Raw genomic sequence first — 21,961 nt, 5'->3', positions numbered from 1 at the left:
ATTTTTAGAACCCCTCATATGCGTAATAATCTCTGTTTGTTTTAAGTTTTAATGCTACTCCTTACTTTCAATTGAAAAAACTTTTTCATGTTGATTTTTTCATTGTTTTTTTTTTTATAGTAATGCTAGAAAATCCCGCGCCCTTTTCATTGAATTTCTCTTCCCCCATGACATATTCCTCCAAGAAAAGATCCTCACACATAGCCCCCTCCCCTCAACCCCACCCCAAACCAAAAAAAAATCCCACTGAAAACGTCTGTACGCTTCCCAATAACCATTACTAACACTGGTCAAAGTTTGTAACTTGCAGCCCCTCCCCCAGGGACTGTGGGGGAGTAAGTCATCCCCAAAGACATAGTTATTTTGGTTTTCGACTAGGCGGAACAAAATGGCTATCTCAAAATTTTGATCCGTTGATTTTGGGAAAAAATGAGCGTGGGAGGGGACCTAGGTGCTCTCCAATTTTTTTGGTCACTTAAAAAGGGCACTAGAACTTTTCATTTCCGTTAGGATGAGCCCTCTTGTGACATTCTAGGACCACTTGGTCGATACGATGACCCCTGGAAAAAAAGAAAACAAATAAACACGCACCCGTGATCTGTCTTCTGGCAAAAAATATGAAATTCCATATTTTTGTAGATAGGAGCTTGATTTTTTTTTTTTTTTTTTTGCTATAGGGCTCTCTTGAATTTTTGAATCTTGAATCTTGAATTTTTGCTATAGGGTTCTCTGATACGCTGAATGCGATGGTGTGATTTTCGTTAACATTCTATGACTTTTAGGGGGTGTTTCCCTATTTTCCAAAATGAGGCAGATTTTCTCAGGCTCGCAACTTTTGATGACGAAGACTAAATTTGATGAAACATATATATTTAAAATCAGCATGAAAATCCGATTCTTTTGATGTATCTTTTAGCATCAAAATTCCGTTTTTTAGAGTTTCGTTTACTATTGAGCCTTGTCGCTTCTTACTACAGTTCGTTACCACGAACTGTTTGAAATACCTCAAATTTTTCTAATTTTTCCAAAATAACACCCCCCCAGCTCCTCCAAAGAGAACTAATCCGTTCCAATTATGTCAATCTCGTATCTAGAACTTGTGTTTATTTTTCCCATTAAGTTTTATCCCGATCTCTCCACTCTAAGCGTTTTCCAAGATTTTCTGTTTCCCTCCTCCAGCCCCCTATGTCCCCGGATCCAATTCGAGTCTAAAATAGAGCATCTGAGACATGAGATCCTTCTATATATATCAAGTTTCGTTAAGATCCGATCACCTATTCGTAAGATACAAATACTCATATTTTCACGTTTTCCAAGAATTCCGGTTTCCCCCTCCAACTCCCCCCAATGTCACAGGATCTGGTGGGAATTTAAAATTAGAACTTTAAAGCACAAGATACTTCTAAATATCAAATTTCATTAAGATCTGGTCACCCGTTTGTAAGTTACAAATGCCTCATTTTTCCGAATTACCCCCCCCCAACTCCGCCAAAGAGAGCAGATCCGGTCAGGTTATGTCAGTCACGTATCTTAGACAAGTTTTATTCTTTCCATCCAGTTTCATCCTGATCTCTCCGCTTTAAGTATTTTCTAAGATTTCCGGTCACCCAACTGCCCCCCCCCAATGACGCTGGATCCGGTTGAGATTTAAAATAAGAGATCTGAGTTACGAGTTCCTTCTAAATATGAAGTTTCATGAAAATCCGATAACTCCTTCGTAAGTTAAAAATACGTCATTTTTTCTAATTTTCCAGAATTAACCCCCCCTCCCTCAATAGAGCGGATCCGTTCCAATTATGTCAATCTAGTATCTAAGACTTCTGCTTATTTTTCCCACCAAGTTTCATCCTGATCCCTCCAATCTAAGCGTATTCCATGATTTTAGGTTCCCCTACCCAAACTCCCCCCAATGTCACCATATCCGGTCGGGATTTAAAATAAGAGCTTTGAGACACGATATCCATCTAAATATCAAATTTCATTGAGATCCCGATCTCCCGCTCGTAAGTTGAAAATACCTCATTTTTTCTAATTTTTCAGGATTACCCCCCCCCAACTACCCCAAAGAGAGCGGATCCCTTCCTGTTATGTCAATCATGTATCTAGGACTTGTGCTTATTTTTCCCACCAAGTTTCATCCCGATCCCTCCACTCTAAGTGTTTTCCAAGATTTTAGGTTTGCCCCTCCCAACTCCCCCCCCAATGTCACCAGATTCGGCCGGGATTTAAAATAACAGCTCTGGGACATGATATCCTTCCAAACATCAAATTTCATTAAGATCTGATGAACCGTTCGTAAGTTAATAATACTTCATTTTTTCTATTTTTCCGAATTAACCGCCTTCCCCCCCACTCCCCCCAGATGGTCAAATCGGGAAAACGACTATTTCTAATTTAATCTGGTCCGGTCCCTGATACGCCTGCCAAATTTCATCGTCCTAGCTTACCTGGAAGCTTACTAGCTGGGGAAAGAGTCTTGACTCCCTTAAACCCTCTCTCTTGACACTCAAGTTCTACTAATGCATGACCGCAACACTTAAGCGTGACCTTAATAAAGAGCCAAGTGCCTCACGTATATTATTATTCGTTATTTTCTCCGACCACTTCCTATGATAGGTTAAGTGTTAAAGAATTGGGAGGGGCTTAATCGACTAGAAATTGAAAGTTTTAGTATCCTTTTGAAGGCTTGAGATTGGCCTTGATCTTCAGAGTCTCCTTGGCTTGAAACTTTCAAGGATCTTTGCTTGGGATAAGGGAGCCACGTTTTTAATTGGCAGAGGGATAGTGTTAGGAGGGTAACCACCCTCCCTACTTTTTCCTTTTTTTCTGTTACCCCCTATGACCCCCCAGGACATCGGATCAAATTCCGAGAAAACCATTTCGTTCATAACTATCAAAAGGTCCAAAAATATGTCTATGGGGACAAAACGACTCCCACAAATTACCAGTTGCTTACAGGTAGGCTTTATAGTGGAAAAGTGGGCGCATGTTTGATCTTGCCTCCTTTTGATCTGGGTGGCTGATTCTCTCGAAACTTTCAGGGTTCTTTGGCTAAAAGGAACACTCCTTTTGATAAATTTGAATCTTGCAACCGTAAGTTCTTGGGCCAAGAAAAACCACATATAAAAAAATTATTTGGGTACGGTACCCTCCCCCCCAAATATTTTCTTGATCAGATCAAATCTTCTGTCCTGAATTCTTAGGGCTGAGGTGATTTCAATGTTGAAGGAAAATAGAGAATGAATTTGCCCTAAAACGGGACCCAACACAAAGACGAATAAATACCGAAAACTTTTTTTGTGAATTGCTTGGCTTTTAATACTGTAAGTTAATTACCAATCTGAGTCAAACACGGTCTGTTTTTTGTCTATCGGCTTGAAACTTATTTTTTAAGGTTATTGGGCTACGAAAAACTGAATGCACGAGCAAACAATTTAGGAGAAATTTTGGTTTCCCATATATGGGGCTGAGAAGGGATGGAAAGTCATACTTTAATTTGGGCGCAAGTATGCACAATATGGGGCTTGAAAATGCTTCAAAAGTCTTTTTTCCGATTGTCTGAAAACTTTCAACAATTGTTTCCTGGGCAAGCATTTACCCAGCATTTACCAAGCATTTTTGGGAAGGTAAAGGTAAAGGATACGGCATTAGACTTTACAGTCCCTACCGGCGGTGCTGATCTCCGTTTCTCGGCCCTTCACCAGGAAGTGCAATGGGGGGTTGGGGGCCAGCCATCCTGTGCTTACGCACACCCTTCCTGTTTACCTTCCCCAGATTTCTCCAGGTACCCATTTAGAGCTGGGTTGACTCTGGCTAAGCTTACAGAGTCACGCTACTGACCCCCGTCCCAACTGCAGAATTGGATACACTGGGATTCGAACCCGCGTCCTCTCAGACAAAGGATCCCGAATCCAGCGCACCAACCAACTCGGCCAGGAAGGTGAGGAGTATTATAAAGTCTAGAAATGGGCAAAAACTTTTTTCTCCTGTTCAGTTCGAAACCTACAGCCTTTCCTGGGAAAAGTGAACCTAATGCAAAATAAATAGTTCGGAGACACGGTCCACCGGCACCCCAAAATTGGGTACCGGGTTGGTTTGAAATCATTGAGTTAAGCCTCACTCGCCAAAAAAGCCAAAAAAATATCGATTTATCAGAGAATATGGTTCTATAAAGCGCCAACAAGCTTCTTTCCTCATTGGGTTGGAACTTCCAAGGATCATTGCCTGGGATAAGGGAGCCACATATTTTGTTGGCAAGGAGTGTTAGAAGGGATCGGGAAGTGAGCCGAAAGGCTTGTTGTCCCTGATTAGTTTGAAACATAAGGAGGCCCTAGACGGTCAATCATTTTGATCAAAAGCTTCCGTCGATCGATTGACTCTTGCATGATTGACCGATTAGGAAGCTGTTTGACGATTGAGTCAAGCGTTGATGGTGATTTATAGAAAGTTTGAGTGATTCAGCTATTTTGATCAAAAGCAGTGTGTTAGATTAGCTCTGGTCGAGATTGAAGGGTTCTTTGAAGGGTCGATTGAAGGTTTATTGAAGTACACGTCAGTCGATTGACGGAAACTTTTGATCAAATTGATTGACCGTCTAGGGAACCTAACATAAACAACATGTGTTGGGCCAAATGGAGCCCAAAGAAAGCCTAACAATTTTTTTCTAAATGTAGATCCGGAAAATCAAAGATAGACTGTTACCAATCACCGCTGGAGTTACAAAAGGTTTTATCGATTCGCAATATTGGAAAATTGGTGCGACATTTTTCTGTGTCCGATAATCTTTCATTTGGCATAGTATATCATGTGTATGGTTAAATTTAAGTTGTTTTTAAAATTAATTCAACTATTTTTTTTTAATCTGAATTTTTTTCTAAATTTGAATTTCTTCAACGGACAGTAATGAAACCTTTGAATACGTAAAGGGAGCAGAACTTAAGTCATATAATAGTTTAAACTTGTATCAATGAATTAATGAAACCCAAAACGAACCGAAATTAAAATGACTGCTCAAAAATAAAGGTAAAAGATACTGCTGTGAATCCTGAAACAAACAGAAAATAAGATGAATAACCAAGTGGGGCTACCGCTTCCTGACCTCTCTAAATGCTAAAGTTTTAATTGTGCTTTATTGACATAAAGTTTCAAAACCTCCCCCCCCTCACCACCAGAAGTTTTACATATGAGCCTGATATTTTCGCAATATCAAGTCTGATTGCTTTTTGTAATTAATTTTTTCGTAACTGCCTCTCGTGAAGCAGGTATGTTGAACTAAAGAAATACCTTTTGTAGTCATTTCCTGATACCACATATTTGGAGTCGGTGACGTCAGAGAAGGTCGTTGATGGGCCTTGGATTTGGACAGGTGCCTGTAATGTGAGCCACCCGTCTTCATTGTAATCTTAAAATACCCAAGTCCCTTTTGTCAATTTTTAATCATTCCCGTATGCTCGTCTTGATTGGGGTTCTACCATTTATGGTATTAGTTATTCTTGATTTTCGTCTTCTTCTATGTTTTGCAATCTCTTTGGTATTGTTGTTGAAAGATGTGTGTATTATTGTCAGTGGCCGAAGAAAAGGGAGTATCGTGGAGTTGCCCCCTCTCCAAGGCTGTATCCAGGAGGAGGCTACAGGGTTTAAACCCCTATCCTCTGAATTTCCGTCCGACTCGTAAAAACGTAATATAAATTGCACATAGACAAATCTTTACGCGTTTTCTAAATTTTTTTGTGCCCCCCCCCCCCAAATAAAGATCTTGGATACAAAAATAAATTTCGTAATATGGGGGGGGGGGGTAATTTCCTGCTACATCCCACATTTGCCTCCTTAAATCCATGTTTATTGGTGATGGGTTTGGTTGGTTGATTGGTGCTAGAATCAAAATATATTTCCATTGGTCAGGGGCTTATAACTTTGGTTTTAAGTCTGTACATCTTGGTTTTTGCACAGTTTAAGATTTGTGTGCCCTATGCAAGTTTTTGTATAGTTATGTAGTTGTTTAGATATGTTTTTTACTTATGTTGCGTAGTTGTACGCTTTTAATGTTTCAACGCAAAACGAACATTTTGCTGTCATTCGATAGCTGAGATTCAGCTCTGTCTTTGGAGTTGCATTTTTTGAAATCTGATTAATATTTTTTTTTTTTAATTGAAAAATACGTTGAGAAGGGTGATTAGATATGCGACGAAAAAAAAAATCCTTCTTATGCATAAATGATTTCTAAGACCACCCTGGCTAAGCATGATAAAATTGAAACAATTTTGTAAAAAAGAAAAAGCGAAAATAATTCCAGTCGGAGATCTCTTTCGAAATATCTGCATGTTTTTCTTTACGCTATTATCCGTTCTTTACGCTAAAGTTTAACTCTTTCTCTCAACTCTACTTTTTAAAACAGTAGAAACTTTAGCGTAAAGAGCAGGGCGTTGAAGAGGGAACAGCCCCTTTCATATACGAAGTAATTTCTGTTCTTTTTAAGTTTTAATGTCGCTCCTTACTTTCAGTTTAAAAAACTAGTTTTTTTATTTAATGTCGTAATTAGAATAAAAAAAATTAATCTTGTCTTTTCAACCCAAGTTACAGCCTCTGACGAAACCGCAAGTTCACAGGGAATATATACCTCACCTTTTTTGCTGCACGAAGCCCCGTATTTAGGAAGGAGTGCTTATATGAGTCCTTTGACATTTTCTGTCACCCTAATATGCCTGGGGGGGGGGTCCATAACCATTTGTTGATGGTTAGGTATTTGAACTTTACTGTAAAAGTTTTTCTGCGTAGCCCGTATTTAAAATACATTAATGTAAAATACAGCATTTAAAATATATATATTAAAATACAAAACATATGTTTAGTGTTCATAAGCATGTTAATTTTACTTTATATTTTCGTCGAGATCACATCCCTTTTTCATGTTGAAATGACGTTGTAGATTGTCTATGACTACCTTAGTTCTGCCCTAGGAATGACGCATGGACGGATGGATGATATACTTATATATCAACAAGTAAAATGACATGGAGGGGCAACTGGAGGGGCATTAGTCTCGTTTCGACACCGGGTAAACTCTTCGCACAGTTTATTCTCCGGCGCATTCAGACAGCCCTCGATAGTCACTTGCGTGACGAACAGCATGGCTTCCGGCCGTCCCGTTCCTGCACCGACCTCATCTATGTGCTACGAATGATGATCGAGGAGTCCAATGAATGGAGACAAAAAATGTACCTGATTTTCGTGGACTTCGAAAAAGCGTTCGACTCCATCGACCGAGACTCGCTTAGGAAAATCCTGCGGTACTATGGAATCCCCGAAAAAATAGTGTCCCTAATTGTTGCATTGTATGAAAACACAGAATGGTGTGTTCGGACCCAAGATGGGAACACCAGATATTTCCGTATCAAGTCCGGCGTAAAACAGGGTTGTGTCCTTTCTCCGTTACTCTTTGTCCTCGTTATTGATTACGTACTTCGTGATTGTACAGGATTTGGCATCAAAAAGCTAGCCGACCTGGATTTTGCTGACGATATTGCCTTGATGAAGAGGAACAAGGCCAAACTCCAGGATCTTCTTAATACTATCCGTGAAAATGCTAGCCGACTTGGACTCAAGATCAACACGGAGAAGACAAAGAATATGGCAACAACCGATTCCCCTCTGGACATGAAATGCGGAGATTCAACCATCGTGCAGGTCGTGGAGTTCAGGTACCTCGGCAATACTGTGGAGAACTCTGGATCAAGTGAGCGAGAAGTGCATCAGAGGATTGGGCAAGCCAGTGGAGCTTTTAACCGACTAAAGCCAGTATGGCGATCGAAAAAGTATTTCCTGAAGCTGAAATTGAGACTATTTAATAGCAACGTCCTCTCTGCACTTCTCTACAGCAGTGAGTGCTGGAAGTTGAATCAGCAACAAGAAAGACGAATCCTAGCCTTCGAAAACAACTGCCTTCGGAGGATCCTGAACATCGACTGGAGGGATCACGTCACAAACCAGATAGTCCGCTCTATCTCAGGCCAGCCCTGGATCACAGACGTCATCCGGCAACGTAGATGGCGTTACCTTGGGTACGTGATCCGTATGAAGGAAGACAGGATCCCTAGGCTGATCCTAGAGTGGCAACCCCAGGGAACTCGCAGGAGAGGTAGACCCAAGAACACGCTGCGTCGCACCTACCAACGGGATTTGTCGAACATCCACACGACGATCCAGCCTCAGTGGGAAGATGTTTGGGCAGCGGCGCACATGCGGGATGACTGGCGGCTCTTCGTGGATGCCCTGGGTGCCTCTGGCGGCACAGGAGGATCTAAGGTAAAGGTAAAATGACATACAATCCTAAAAAGAGCTTATGCCATATTTGCCCCACTCACTTGGACTATTTGTCTTGGCTTTTTCTACAACTAGCCATGACTTGTTATTTGAACATCAAATAGGATAAGGATTTTCGCTTTAAAAACTGAAAATATATGAAAACCAGTAATGCTCCTTAGGCCTTACTATAATAAAAAGCTAAAGTGTAATCAATAGTATGGCTCAAGCAGGGCTTTTTTAAGAGTCTTTTTTTCAAATGTTGCATCACATCTTCTAAAAACCTTAACCCCTTCTTCTATCAGGTACGTATACGTGATTTTAATTTTGGAAGGGGGCGAATTCGAAAATAGGAAAAAACAGGCAAATAATGTGAGCACCATGAGGAACATTTATAATCATGAGATCTTCCGGTGATACGGGCCCAAGTGTTGTTTCTGCCCCATCCCTCTCCTGAGCTTGTTTTCAGCCACGTTTATTCACATAAATTGGGGGGAGGACAAATGTATTTTTCAAAATCTAGGGAGGGGGCAATTTTTTTTTCAATTCTTGCAATGAAAATGCCCAAAAATTATTTTCAGCGCAAATACCATAAAAGCCATTTTCAAAATCTAGGAGGGCGAAAATTGCCCATTTGACACCACTGCTTGTTTCTCTACGTTTCTGTTCGGGTTTGCAATTATCTTAGTCTAGTCTCAGGAACTTCCATATCCTATTATACCATACTTGCAAAGTAATAGTGATTGGTATGTTTCTTTGGTGGATATTTATTTTTATTTGTGGCAATGCCAAACTCAACTGTAAAGTCATGCAACTATAAAACGTAAAAAAAAAAAAAAAACCTATCTGGTCAATGGACCCTTATTTAAAGTCGATAAAAAAAAAGCGAAACTATGGCTCCAGATATTGAATGAATGTGGTCGGTCAAGCTTTGGGTGTGTAGCTGATCTCAAACGTAAAACTAAAACCGTATATAAACGTTATCTGAGGTCGGTACGTTACCACGGTATGGATTTCCCTGTGAATAGGAAAGATTGGCGAAAAGTGATAAATTCTGACAAGTTAAATGATGGTATTATGGCAAATAACTGCCTTCCTCCCTCAGCGTGGTATAAACATTATTCTTCGATTTTTTTGGTGATAAACTATTCAGTGCATTATAATATATTTATAATAGATTATAATATATACATATACACACATATATATTATAATATATAAAGTCACACTCAGAAACTGTAGAAGTTGGGCAAATGTTCTTATTTGCCTATTTTGGTTACAAAATCAATTTAAGTTGTCCTGTGGTGGCGCAACGGGTTTGATATTCGTTTAGTAATACCGGGACCCTGAAGTTCGAGCTCGAGCTGGGTTTGAGCTCGAACCCAGCTGTAGCATCACACTGCAGGATGCAAGGTCCTTAGCATTAAAGAAGAGTCGTTAATATGATACTACTATTACTACTGATCAATTTAGGACTCGGCAGAAGCAACGGAACTGAGAAACTAAATCCTTTGAAAGTTTGATTGGTTTCTTGTGTATTATTCAGAACACACTCAATAAGCGAAGTTAGGTTTCGTGAAACAAACTACGATGCAGGTGCTGAGAAAATCCGGTTTCATAGCCACACAGACAAAAACTCAATTTAGTTTGCTACACATAGTGATAGAAGATAGTGTCTGATCATGGATTTTGAAATGAAGATTTGGGATTTCCCGAAGACTGAAAAAGAGGTAATTACATTTTTCAAGGATAAGGATCTAACCAAAAAGTAGAGAGAATGTGGGGCCCCGTAAAGTGGCGTAATAAACGCCACCGAGGTACATCCCGCCATCGTTTACAACCGTACTTAGTAGAGTACATGTGGCGGGTGGCAGTAAAGGCAGAAGGAAGACCTTTTAACGCGACTCTTAACGACATTTCTGCGTTTTACAACGCAAGTTGTAATTTTACAGTTTCCTTAATAAAGTATTATATTTTCATCCTATTTTGTTTTACTTCATTAGCTTTATCAAAAGTCTGGGCTATGTATTTGCACATTAGGGGGGGGTGCATTATATCAAAAACCTAACTTAACCTAACCTAACTACCTCTATATATAAAATATTTAATTAAAAAGTACCTGCATCGTAGCTTGTTTCACGAAAGAATTTAACTTCACTTATTGAGTGCGTTCTGAATAATGCACAAGTACCGTTTGATTAGCTTAGATTATCTGCTCTGGGTTCTAGGCGCTTTCCCCCGTAAGATACTCCACCTCCGGAAAATACCCTCCTGTGGAAAATACCTCCCCCCACGGAAAATACAACCCCGCTCTGTGCCACCCTTCTCTGTGCACTGACAATGAACGAATCACGAGCGGAATTAGATTTGTTATCCGTTGCAGCTCTCGAACAGGAAATTTTTTAGTCTGACAAATCCAGCGCAAGATCGGGTAGGTTCCCATGAGGATGCTCCCAGTTAGGAGTCTAGCCTAAGTTCTTGCTTGTTCAGGTTGTTTTAACTCTTATTTATAATTTCATAAGCTGTAACTTTGTATTTTTTTTGCAGCCTTCATTGGAATCGGCGTGGACCTATCTCGGAAGAGCGGTGGACCAAGTCCGGTTCCGATGAGTCCTGAACAGGGGCTTGAAAAGGAAAGACCCATGAGTTGGGAAGGTGAACTATCGGATGGGGAAGACACTGTAAGTATTTTCTCTGCTTACCTCCACAGTTTGGTCATCTAGGCATTTAAGCTGTGAAGGTCATCTAGGCATTGACTATGAAATTTAAGCTTTTAGTTCCAATTATTTGGCTTGAAGGAAAGTGAAGGAAGTGAACTCATCGAAAAGACGATGTGCAGGGATCTATTGCGCATCTAAGTAAAGCAATTCCAAATATTATGCAGAATATCTTTTGCTGTAACTTTGATATTTGTGATATCTTTAGAATGTCTCTTGGTCTTATGAGTGTAAAACTGATGTAGAGCTCTCTCTCTCTCTCTCTCTCTCTCTCTCTCTCTCTCTCTCTCTCTCTCTCTCTCTCTCTCTCTCTCTCTCTCTCTCTTTCTCTCTAACTCTCTCTTTCTCTTTCTCCCCCGCTCTCTTTCTATATATATATATATATATATATATATATATATATATATATATATATATATATATATATCTAAATGACGCTTACAATGGAAATAAAACATTTAGCACTGGTAAATAATTTGTGCAGTAAGGAAGTCTGTTCAATTTTCAAACGCTTTCTTTCGCGTAGATGCTTCGTGTGTACTGTAGCTTCTGTAGGATCAGGGACATCAAGACAAAAGTGCTGTATTTCTTTCATATATATTATTTGTATACTGTACTATTATTATTTTTTACTGTATATCTATTATTTGTATAGAACATGTGCATTATCTATATGCTGTATGTATATTATTTTTGTGCTATGTTGTTTTCATATTCTCGATTATTTTTATACAAAAATATACCGATATACACATCTGTACATCCTCTTCTAGTCTTATATGCTCCGTTGCATGTACATACATATGCATTTTGTTCGAGGGAGCAAGTCGAAAAAAATTAAATAAGAATAAAGAAAAACGGATAAAAATCTTCCGATCTGGGGGTAAAGTGCATATTTTAGGAGTAAAAGATTTTATTTTGCTCCTTTAATTTTATCTTTCAGTATTTTGATGCATTCTCAAGTATGAAAAATCGTTCGTTTATAAGTTTGCAAATAATTTACTTGTAAAAATCGTTTTCAAGAATGTGGACACATGGACAATTTAACGCCACATAGAGCCTTCTTGCTTGAAAAACTAAGAACTTAAAATACGCAAAAGAAGGGACTTTATATCAATAGATTGGACAGTTAATGCTATGTAACTTGTTTTAAACAGTTCGTGGTAACGAATCGTAGTAAGAAGCGAACCGGCTCAATAGTAACCGGAACTCTAAAAAGCGGAATTTTGACACCAATATATACATCAGATGAATTAGATTTTTACGCTGATTTTAAAGTTTCATCAAATTTAGTCTTACCCATCAAAAGTTATGAGCCAGAGAAAATTTGCCTTATTTTCCCAAAAGGAGGGACCCCCACTAAAAGTCATAGAATTTTAATGAAAATCCTACCATTAGATTCAGCATATCAGAGAACCCTACTGTAGTAGCCTCAAGATCCTATCTGCAATTAAATAAAAAAACGAAGTTTTTCAACTGAAAGTTTTTCAACTGCGCTAAAGTTTGACCCTTTGTCGCAACTCTACTTTTTCAAACAATAAAAAAATTAGCGTAAAGAGCGAGGCGTTTAGGAGGGAATAGTCCCTTTCATATATGAAGCAATTTCTGTTCGTTTTAAGTTTCATTGTCGCTCCTTACTTTCAGTTGAAAAACCTTGTTAGTTTTTTTATTTAACTTCTTAACGTTTTTGAATTAATACATATTTTGATTTTGGCTCTCCACACATCAAGGAGGCACACTCGTGCCTCTATAAAGAGGCGACACACGACAATGTTAAGCGATCTTCGGTTCCAGTGGTCGCAGACGGATGGGGAGGGATGCATTTCGTAGCCCGAGCTCCAACTAAGAAACCTGCAAAATTTCATCCCCCTCCAACTTTTTCTTCATGGGGAAAATCTGGCCGAAAGTTTCGACCTGTCAACCCAAGCCCCCCTTTAACGTTGTCCGATCGGGCTGAAATTCACAAGTTAAGGTCCCCTAGGGCCCAGGAGCTTATCCGCGAAATTTCAGCTTGATCCGATAACTCCTTCCCTGTTTTCCAGAAACCACGCATAGCCACTTAAAATTCATTTACTTTTTTTTCCTAGACGCCTACAGGTCACATCCGACATCGGATCTGGGTGTACGAAGACTCATTCGATGCGGAATTCTCCGAGTAAGTGCCCATGAAAGTTTCGTAGGAAAATCTTAACCCCCCGAAAGTTTCGACCCTCCAACCCCCCCCCCCCCCCACCCCACCCCTTTTAACGTTGTCCGATCGGGCTGAAATTCATAAGTTAAGGTCCCCTACGGCCCAGGAGCTTATCCGCGAAATTTCAGCTTGATCCGATAACTCCTTCCCTGTTTTCCAGAAACCACCCATTAGCTATTTAATTAACGGATTTCTCTCCATAAGAGCCCATGTTAATTTGAAATTTTTAAAAGCTATTGAGAAGTTATATTTACACACATGCAAGTTATTAGCTCAGTTGGTAGAGCGTGAGACTTTTAATCCTCGGGTCAAGGGTTCAAGTCCCTTACGGGCGGTTTTTTTCACAGCATCAAAAAAATTTTGATAACACCTGGACAGCTTATCATTTGAGAGATAACAGAATATTAGCTTCTTATGAGCAAAAGAAACATTTCGGTCATTCTATCTATTTTTTTTCTATTTTATACAATGATTTAAAAGCGGGGGGGGGGGTTCCTCTCCTAATTCCTGTACGAGGAGTACAGGAATTATTAAATTACATCCACCATGGATTGTAGAAAAACGTACAGAATTAATATGAAAAAAAATTAAACCTGTACAAAAGAGTCTTTAAAAGCGGGGGGTTTGCCTCTCCTAATAGTCTTCTTATAGTCCTAATAGTCTAATAGTCCCATGTTAATTTTTGAAATTCTTAAAAGTTACGAATATCAACATTCAAGTACATCAAAATAATCAGCTCGGCACGGCGAGAATGACTGCAAGCATCATAAAAATCCAGCTCCATTCCAAAAAAAATTTTGATAACACCTGGACAGCTTATCATTTGAGAGATAACAGAATATTAGCTTCTTATGAGCAAAAGAAACATTTCGGTCATTCTATCTATTTTTTTTCTATTTTATACAATGATTTAAAAGCGGGGGGGGGGGCGGCAGCCACCCAAGTTCCTCTCCTAATTCCTGTACGAGGAGTACAGGAATTATTAAATTACATCCACCATGGATTGTAGAAAAACGTACTGAAATAATATGAAAAAAACTTCGTTTTCTTAAAGAGTTAAAGAGGCTGCGTCCCAAAGTCGAACCTTAAAACGTACAGGAATTAGAAGAGGCAGTTGACAAGACTCTTTTGTACAGGTTTTTTGTTTTTTTGCTAACCCCCAGCTCTTGCCTTCGGAAAGGCCCTCTTTTAATTAACAAAAAATTGAAATGAATGAATAATGGAATAACTTCGAAAAATGTTAAACACAAGAGGACAGGAGAACCATTGCGCCGAAACTAGTAATTAGTAACAATGAAGTCCCCCCCCCCAAAAAAAAAAAAAAAACCTGTACAAAAGAGTCTTTAAAAGCTGGGGGTTTGGGGGGCGGCAGCCCCCCAACTGCCTCTTCTAATTCCTGTACGTTTTAAGGTTCGACTTTGGGACGCAGCCTCTTTAACTCTTTAAGAAAACGAAGTTTTTTTCATATTATTTAAATGATTAAAACGACATTTGCATTTTTTTTTTTTTTTTTTTGGCTAAATGCCTTTGTCATAGTTTGGATTGGACGATTTTGAGAAAAAAAGGGTGGGGTAGGAGCAGGCACGTACGCAGAAATTTTTTCTGGGGGGGGGGCAAAACCTTCGTAACAGCAGATATAAAGTAAGATTTTTTTTATTTATGCAAAAAGCTCGTATATCGGAAAATATAGATTAATTTTAATCTGTAGTATTGTAGCGGATGGGGAGAGGAAGACTGAAGCCTCAAAAGTACGTTTTAGGCTCAGGTTATGTTTATAGCGATTTAGAACCAGTGATTAATCTATTATATGTCGCTGAAAGGGAAATTTAGGGTTAACAGTGCAATATGGGTGCTATAGGGGGCAGTTCTTCTATTGCAAAAACGTAGATTTTAATGAAAAATGATAGTTTCCAAAATTGATCCATTAAAAGCTGTACTTTATCCTGAAAAGGGGGGATAAAGGCCCTAATATCAAAAATAATTCTATTTTGCTCTGGAAAGCAAATTAAAAAAAATAACAGTACAATTGCTAATTACTTCGAAGAGGGTAAAAAGTTAGACAGAAAATGGGTTAATAATTGGGCAGTGACTTGACCGGATAATTGCATGCTGTAAAATCCCCCAAAAAAGGCTTCACACATGTATCTAGATTCTTAATAAATGTCCTACTTTTGCCAGAAATCCCAAGAAACCATGGGGAAATTAAACATTTCACAAAATTTCGGGGGGGGGTGAAGGCCCCCCTCCTGTGTACATGCCAGGGTAGGAGGTCTATTTGCCCTCCAGTTTTTCGGTTACTTAAAAAGGTAACTAGAACTTATAATTTTTTAACGAACGTTTTTATTAGTAATAAATATGCGTAACTTACGAATTAGCTTACGTAACGAGCTTCTATATTCATATATTTTCATTATGTATATGAGAGGGTTCGTCCCCTCGTCAATACCTTGCTCTTTACACTAACGCTTCGATTTTATCCTAATTCTTTAAGAATGACCCCTGAACCACAAAGGTCGTAGGATAATCAGTTGAAATTCCAAAAAATAATTTTACGTACAGAGCGAGGTATTTAGGAGTAGATGAACCTCATATGCGTAATAATTACTGTTCGTTTTTAGTTTTAATGCCGCTCCTTACATCCAGTTGAAAAAATTTTTCATATTTATTTTTTCATTGTTTTTTTTTTTTAAGAATGCTAGAAAATCCTGCGCCCCCTTCATAGAATTTCTCTTCCCTCATGATGCATTCTCCATGGAAAGATCATCCCACGTAACCTCCTCCACTCGCCACCCCCAACAAGAAAAAATCCCCCTGAAAACGTCTGTACACTTCCCAATAACCATTTCTATATGTAAACAATCGTCAAAGTTCGTGACTTGCAGCCCCTCCCCTGGGGACTATGGGAGAGTAACAAAGACTTAGCTATTGGATTTTTCGACTATGCTGAACAAAATGGCTAGCTTAAAATTTTGGTATGTTGACTTTGCGAAAAAATGAGCGTGAGAGGGGGCCTAGGTGCCCTCAGTTTTTTGATCACTTAAAAAGGGCACTAGAACTTTTAATTTCCGTTAGAATGAGCCCTCTCACGACATTCTAGGAACACTGGGTCGATACGATCACCACTGGAAAAAAAACAACAAATAAACACGCACCCGTGACCAGTCTTGTGGCCAAAAATACAAATTCCACATTTTTGTAGATAGGCGCTCGAAACTTCTACAGTAGGATTCTCTGATTCGCTGAATCTGATGGTGTGATTTTCGTTAAGATTCTACGACATTTAGGGGTTGTTTGCCCCTATTTTCTAAAATAAGGCAAATTTTTTCAGGCTCGTAACTTTTGGTCAAGACTAAATTTGATGAAACTTATATACTTAAAATCAGCATAAAAATACAATTCGTTTGATCTATCTATTAGTATCAAAATCCCGTTTTTTAGAGTTTTGGTTTCTATTGAGCCAGGTTCGCTCCTTACTACAGTTTCTTACCACGAACTGTTTGAAAATGTGAAATTTTGTATTTTTTGCCAGAAGAAAGATGAAGGATGCGTGTTTGTTTGTTTATCTTTTTTTTGTTTTTTTTTTCAGGGGTGATCGTATCGATTCAGTGGTCCTAGAATGTCGTGAGAGGGCTCATTCTAACGGAAATTTAAAGTTCTAGTGGCCTTTTTAAATGACCAAAAAAAATTGAGGGCAACTAGACCCCCTCCCACGCTCATTATTTCCTAAAGTCTTCGGATCAAAATTTTTCAGATAGCCATTTTGTTCACCAGAGTCATAAAATCTAATAACTATGTCTTTGATGACGACTTAATCCCCCACAGTCCCCGGGGGAAGGGCTGCAAGTTATGAACTTTGTCAGTTGTTTACATATAGTATTGGCTAATGGGAAGTATACATACGTTTTCAGGGGGGATTGTTTCTGCTTGTGAGGAGGGGTATACGTGAGAGGATCTTTCCATGGAGGAATTTATCATGGGGGAAGAGAATTTCCATGAAGGGAGCACTGGATTCTCCAGCATTATTAAAAAAAAATAATGAGAAATCAAATAAAAAAACAAGTTTTTTCAACTGAAAGTAAAGATTAAAATTAAAACTTAAAACGAAGAGAAATTATCATTTATATGAGGTGGTTTGCCCCCTCCTCAATACCTCCCTCTTTACGCTTAAGTATTTTTAGTAATTTCAAAAGAGCTATTTATTCTAATTAAACGGCCTTTGTGATTCAGGGGTCATTCTTAAAGAATTGGAACAAAATTCGAACTTCAGTGTAAAGCGCGATGTATTGACGGACGCTTGAACCCCTTCATATGCGTAATAAAAATATACAAATATAGAAGTTTATTGTGTATGTTGATTTCTAAGCTACGTATATTTATTACTAATAAAAAACGTTCTTAAAATAAAATTAAAAGTTCCAGTGGTGTTTTTAAGTAACCGAAAAAATGGAGGGCAACTAGGCCCCCTCCCCACCCATTTTTTCTAAAAATTTGTCTGATCAAAACTTTGAGCCATTTAGCCAAAAAAATGTAAAACTGATATGCAAATTTTGTGTTAATCTTTCATGTACGGTGAGCCAAAATCAAAACCTTCATTAGTCTAAAAACATTAAGAAATTAAATAGAAAAAAAAGTTTTTTTCAGCTGAAAGTAAGGAACAACATTAAAACTTAAAACGAACAGAAATTTTTACGTATATGAGGGGTTTTGTCCCCTCCTCAATGCCTCGCTCTTTACGCTAAAGTATTTTTAGAAATTTCAAAAGAGAGCTATTTATTCTAATTAAACGGCTTTTGTGATCAGGGGTCATTCTTAAAGAATTGGAACAAAATACAACTTTAATGTAGAGAGTGAGGTATTGCCGAGGGGACGAACCCCCCCCCCCCTCCCCCCATCATATATGTAATAAAAATATACGAATATAGAAGTTTGTTACCTAAGTTTATTTTGTACGTTACGCATATTTATTACTAATAAAAACGCTCGTAAATAAAATGAGAAGTTCTAGTGGCCTTTTTAAGTGACCAAAAATTGGAAGGCAACTAGGCCACCTTTTCTGCCCCCTTTTTTCTCACAACCGTCCGATCAAAACTTTGAGAACGCCATTTAGCCAAAAAAAGTAAAATTAATATAAAAATTTCGTTTTAATTATTATTAATTAAAGAGCGATATTAAAACTTCAAACGAACAGAAATTATTCCGTATATGAAAGGGGCTGTCCCCTCCCCAATTCCCCGCTTTTTACGCTAAAGTTTAATTCTTTCTCACATCTCTACTTTTTAAAACAATAAAACACTTTAGCGTAAAGAGCGGGGCATTGGGAAGGGGACAGCCCCGTTCATATACGGAATAATTTTGTTCGTTTATGTTTTAATGTCGCTCCTTACTTTCAGTTAAAAAAACTTTTTTTTTTAATTCAATTTGTAAAAGTTCTGATACAATTAATCTCATTATTTTTCTCTTTTTTATCCCCCCTACATTTCTGTCTCCCTCTATCTTTCTCTACTCCCCTCCATCTCTGTCTTATGACATTTAGGCGTATTTTAGGTTTTATTTTGCAAAAAAAGAGTGTGTATTGTAGCTAACTTGTTTTCAGTTACAACTGAAATTTACATCATAATAAAAATGAATACTTAATTATTATACGGGTCAATAAAAAAACAATAAAATAAATAAATAAAAATGAAGCGGATATGAATGTTTTCTTATCTATTGCTGCCTCTTCTAAATGCATGGAATATGAAAATTGGAAAAAATGGCCTTGTATAAATTTTTCATGATTGAATCTCTAAATTAGCCCAAATTCTCCAAAGTCGGATGAAAAAAATGTGTAATAGTAATGTTGTCTTTTAAAAGATTTTTTTTTTTTTTTTTACCCAGAATTGACTGCTGTCGATATTTATTTGTCGAATTTTCAGTGTAAGTGCTCTTTCAAAACGTGTTTAAAACCAAAGAAAATTTAGTTTAAGCTTAAATGTTCTTAAACTAATTTCCCTTTAAAGTGTCATTTTCATGGAAAAATGTCTAGGTTCTCCTAGAGATGATTTCGTTGACTTCTTTGCGGTTGTTTGTTTAACTTTGTCCCTCACAGACTTTTTGTCTTAGCTTGAAACCAAGCCATTGCTTGGTTTCAAGTCTTTATTCTCTACCACCAATTTGATCGAATTCAAAAATCAACGAACCTCAAAAAATATTTCAAAATATTTGAATATTTTGAAATATTCAAAAATATTTGAAGTAAGCCAGAAAATTGCATTTCAACGGCCTGCGGATTAAAATAATGCGTGTGGATGTGTGAAAAATCCTGTTTTTTTTTTAATTTCGTTCAATTTTTAGCGACCTCTACCAGATGACATGACGATGGATCTGGGGCAGCCAACGAGTCCAAAACAGCCAGTTGAACATCACCCAACAACCCTGCCAGAATTTATTGGCTCTCTTCGCGTAAGACCTATCACCGTATTAACAACACCGGTTGCCAGCCCATTAATCACCCGCCATCCGATGAGGCCGCATTTACCTCTCCATCCAGCAACACCATCACCAGATAGTGCAATTCATTCAGCTTATTATTCACCAACGGCTAGTCCGAGTGTATCCAGACATCAACGGTCTGGAAGTAGTCTTAGCTCCCCCTTTTCTCATTTACCAAGTCCTAATTTGTCAAGAAATAATTCAGATGCATCACAATTTTCACAGTACAGTGGCTCTAGTTATAGGTAATATATACATATAAATATATATTTCATATGTAATAATGTGTATAGTTATAGGTTATATATATATATATATATATATAAATATATATATATATATATATATATATATATATATATATATATATATATATATATATATATATATATATATATATATATATATATATAATATATATATATATTTATATATATATATTTATATATATATATATATATATATATATATATATATATATATATATATATATATATATATATATATATATATATATATATATATGTATATATATATATATATATATATATATATATATATACATATATATGTGTGTGTGTGTGTGTGTGTGTATTTTTTGTTAGGTAAATCAGTTGTTGTAATTGAAAAAGTGTAAACATGTTTGACAAATTTATACTTTCACTTCACATACTGTAATGACAGATTCAAATTGTTGTTAACAATGTGCCAAAATTAACACCCTTCAAATGAAATTTCTTAAATGCTAATCATTATCTATCCTTTTAATTTTTTTTTTTCGTTTCTGATCTTGTAGTCTTGTTTCCAATTGATTTTGTCCTTGTTTTAAATTCAATTCTTGTGTTTTTCTCTCCCTCTAAGTGACATGTATGCTTCTTAGCTAAAAGTTTTTAAAATAGGCCATGAAGTTTTAATAATAAAAATTTTAATACTTATTTTTACTTCACAGAGTAATTGCTCCACCGAGGATATTTGCTCCACCGAGGGTATTCATTAGAACTCCTTTTGAACTCCACGAAAATTTGCATCTCTGGGCTGAGTGTAAGCCGTGCTTTTTTTCTAGACAATTCTAGACCTGCATCCTAATAGCTATTTTTTACTAATCTGAAAGTGCTAAGAACTGGAAGGAACTTATACAATACCCTCAAACAAATATCTACAATTTTCGCCGACAATATGCTGTACCTGCGTTCATAATAGGTGGAGACTTTAATCAAAGTAATAAGCAATTGGTGTCATCTATGCTTGGTTAAAAGAAAATCGTTAATATTCCCACCCACGAAAACGTTAGTATACTTGATCTTGTCTTCACGAATCTAGCTGATCATTACAAAACCCCTTGGTCTCTTGGCTCACTCTAAAACTCAGACCACCTGGTATTTTGTGGGAGGTTGCAGCTAATTTTTGGAAGCGAAAAAGGTCTCGAATTACCACCCGACCCCTGTCCAAAGAATCTATCTGTTCCTTTCTGACGCTGAATTGGAATTGTTAGCTTCAAGGAAATTGTTTAGTGACAGACCTGAACATGAAAATAGTCACCCTCAATTTTCTGCTTCTAAACAAGTATCCCCACAAAACCATGGTAGTCAGCGATTAGTGACCAACCATGAGTGACGCAAGAAACTAAAGAGATGATCAAAACCCGCTGCCAGTTTCGCTCCAGCGATCAGTTAAATGTATCGAAGTCACTGAGGAATCATGTTGATGCTATTTAACGTTACGTCCGCGAGATAAGTGTTACCACTTTTCAATACTGATCCTTGGAAATGGCATGCTGAAGTCAAATGTTTAACCGGAAAGAAAATAGCCAATGACATCAAGATGCATCAAGATAACGGATTACTGGTGACATCGACCGAAATGAACGCGTTTTTCTCAACAATCTGCGCCATTTGATATTGAAACACTCATCCGAGACTCTTGCAAAGAATTGATTGTAGAAGTAACAGAATATTCGATTTTCAAGGAGATCAAGAAGGTGAGAAAGAACTGTGCTTTGTATCCTGGAGAACTGCTAGTAAAGCTACTGATTGAATATCCAGTTTCCTGGTCAAATTTCTCTGATTAAGCATTGTTTTAAGGAGCAAATATTTCCTCAGGCATAGAAGAAGGCAGACGTACGAGTTATATCCAAAGTCAAAGGTCCAAAATCTCGTGACCAGCTGTGGTCGATCTCGATTACTCCTAACCTAGCCGAAGTGACTGAATCGTTCACTTACCGCGAACTTGTTTCTCAATTTAGCCCTTTCCGTTGGCCCATTTCAGTACGGTTGTCTGAAAGAAA

General features: G+C 37.7%; 1 protein-coding gene across 1 annotated transcript in view; it reads left to right on the top strand.

The window, feature by feature from the left end:
- Window positions 1-21,961, top strand: part of LOC136037276 (nuclear hormone receptor FTZ-F1 beta-like) — a 120,315-nt gene that overhangs the window by 66,187 nt on the left and 32,167 nt on the right. The window contains exons 4-5 of the mRNA XM_065719912.1: window positions 10,846-10,979; window positions 19,540-19,922. Coding sequence (XP_065575984.1) covers window positions 10,846-10,979; window positions 19,540-19,922 — 517 coding nt within the window. The remainder of the gene's footprint in view (window positions 1-10,845; window positions 10,980-19,539; window positions 19,923-21,961) is intronic.

Source organism: Artemia franciscana, chromosome 16 (genome assembly GCF_032884065.1).
Source record: "Artemia franciscana chromosome 16, ASM3288406v1, whole genome shotgun sequence".
In the NCBI taxonomy this organism is placed as follows: Eukaryota; Metazoa; Arthropoda; class Branchiopoda; order Anostraca; family Artemiidae; genus Artemia; species Artemia franciscana.
Note: the sequence above shows the minus strand (reverse complement) of the source record. Positions and strands in the feature narration are given on the sequence as shown.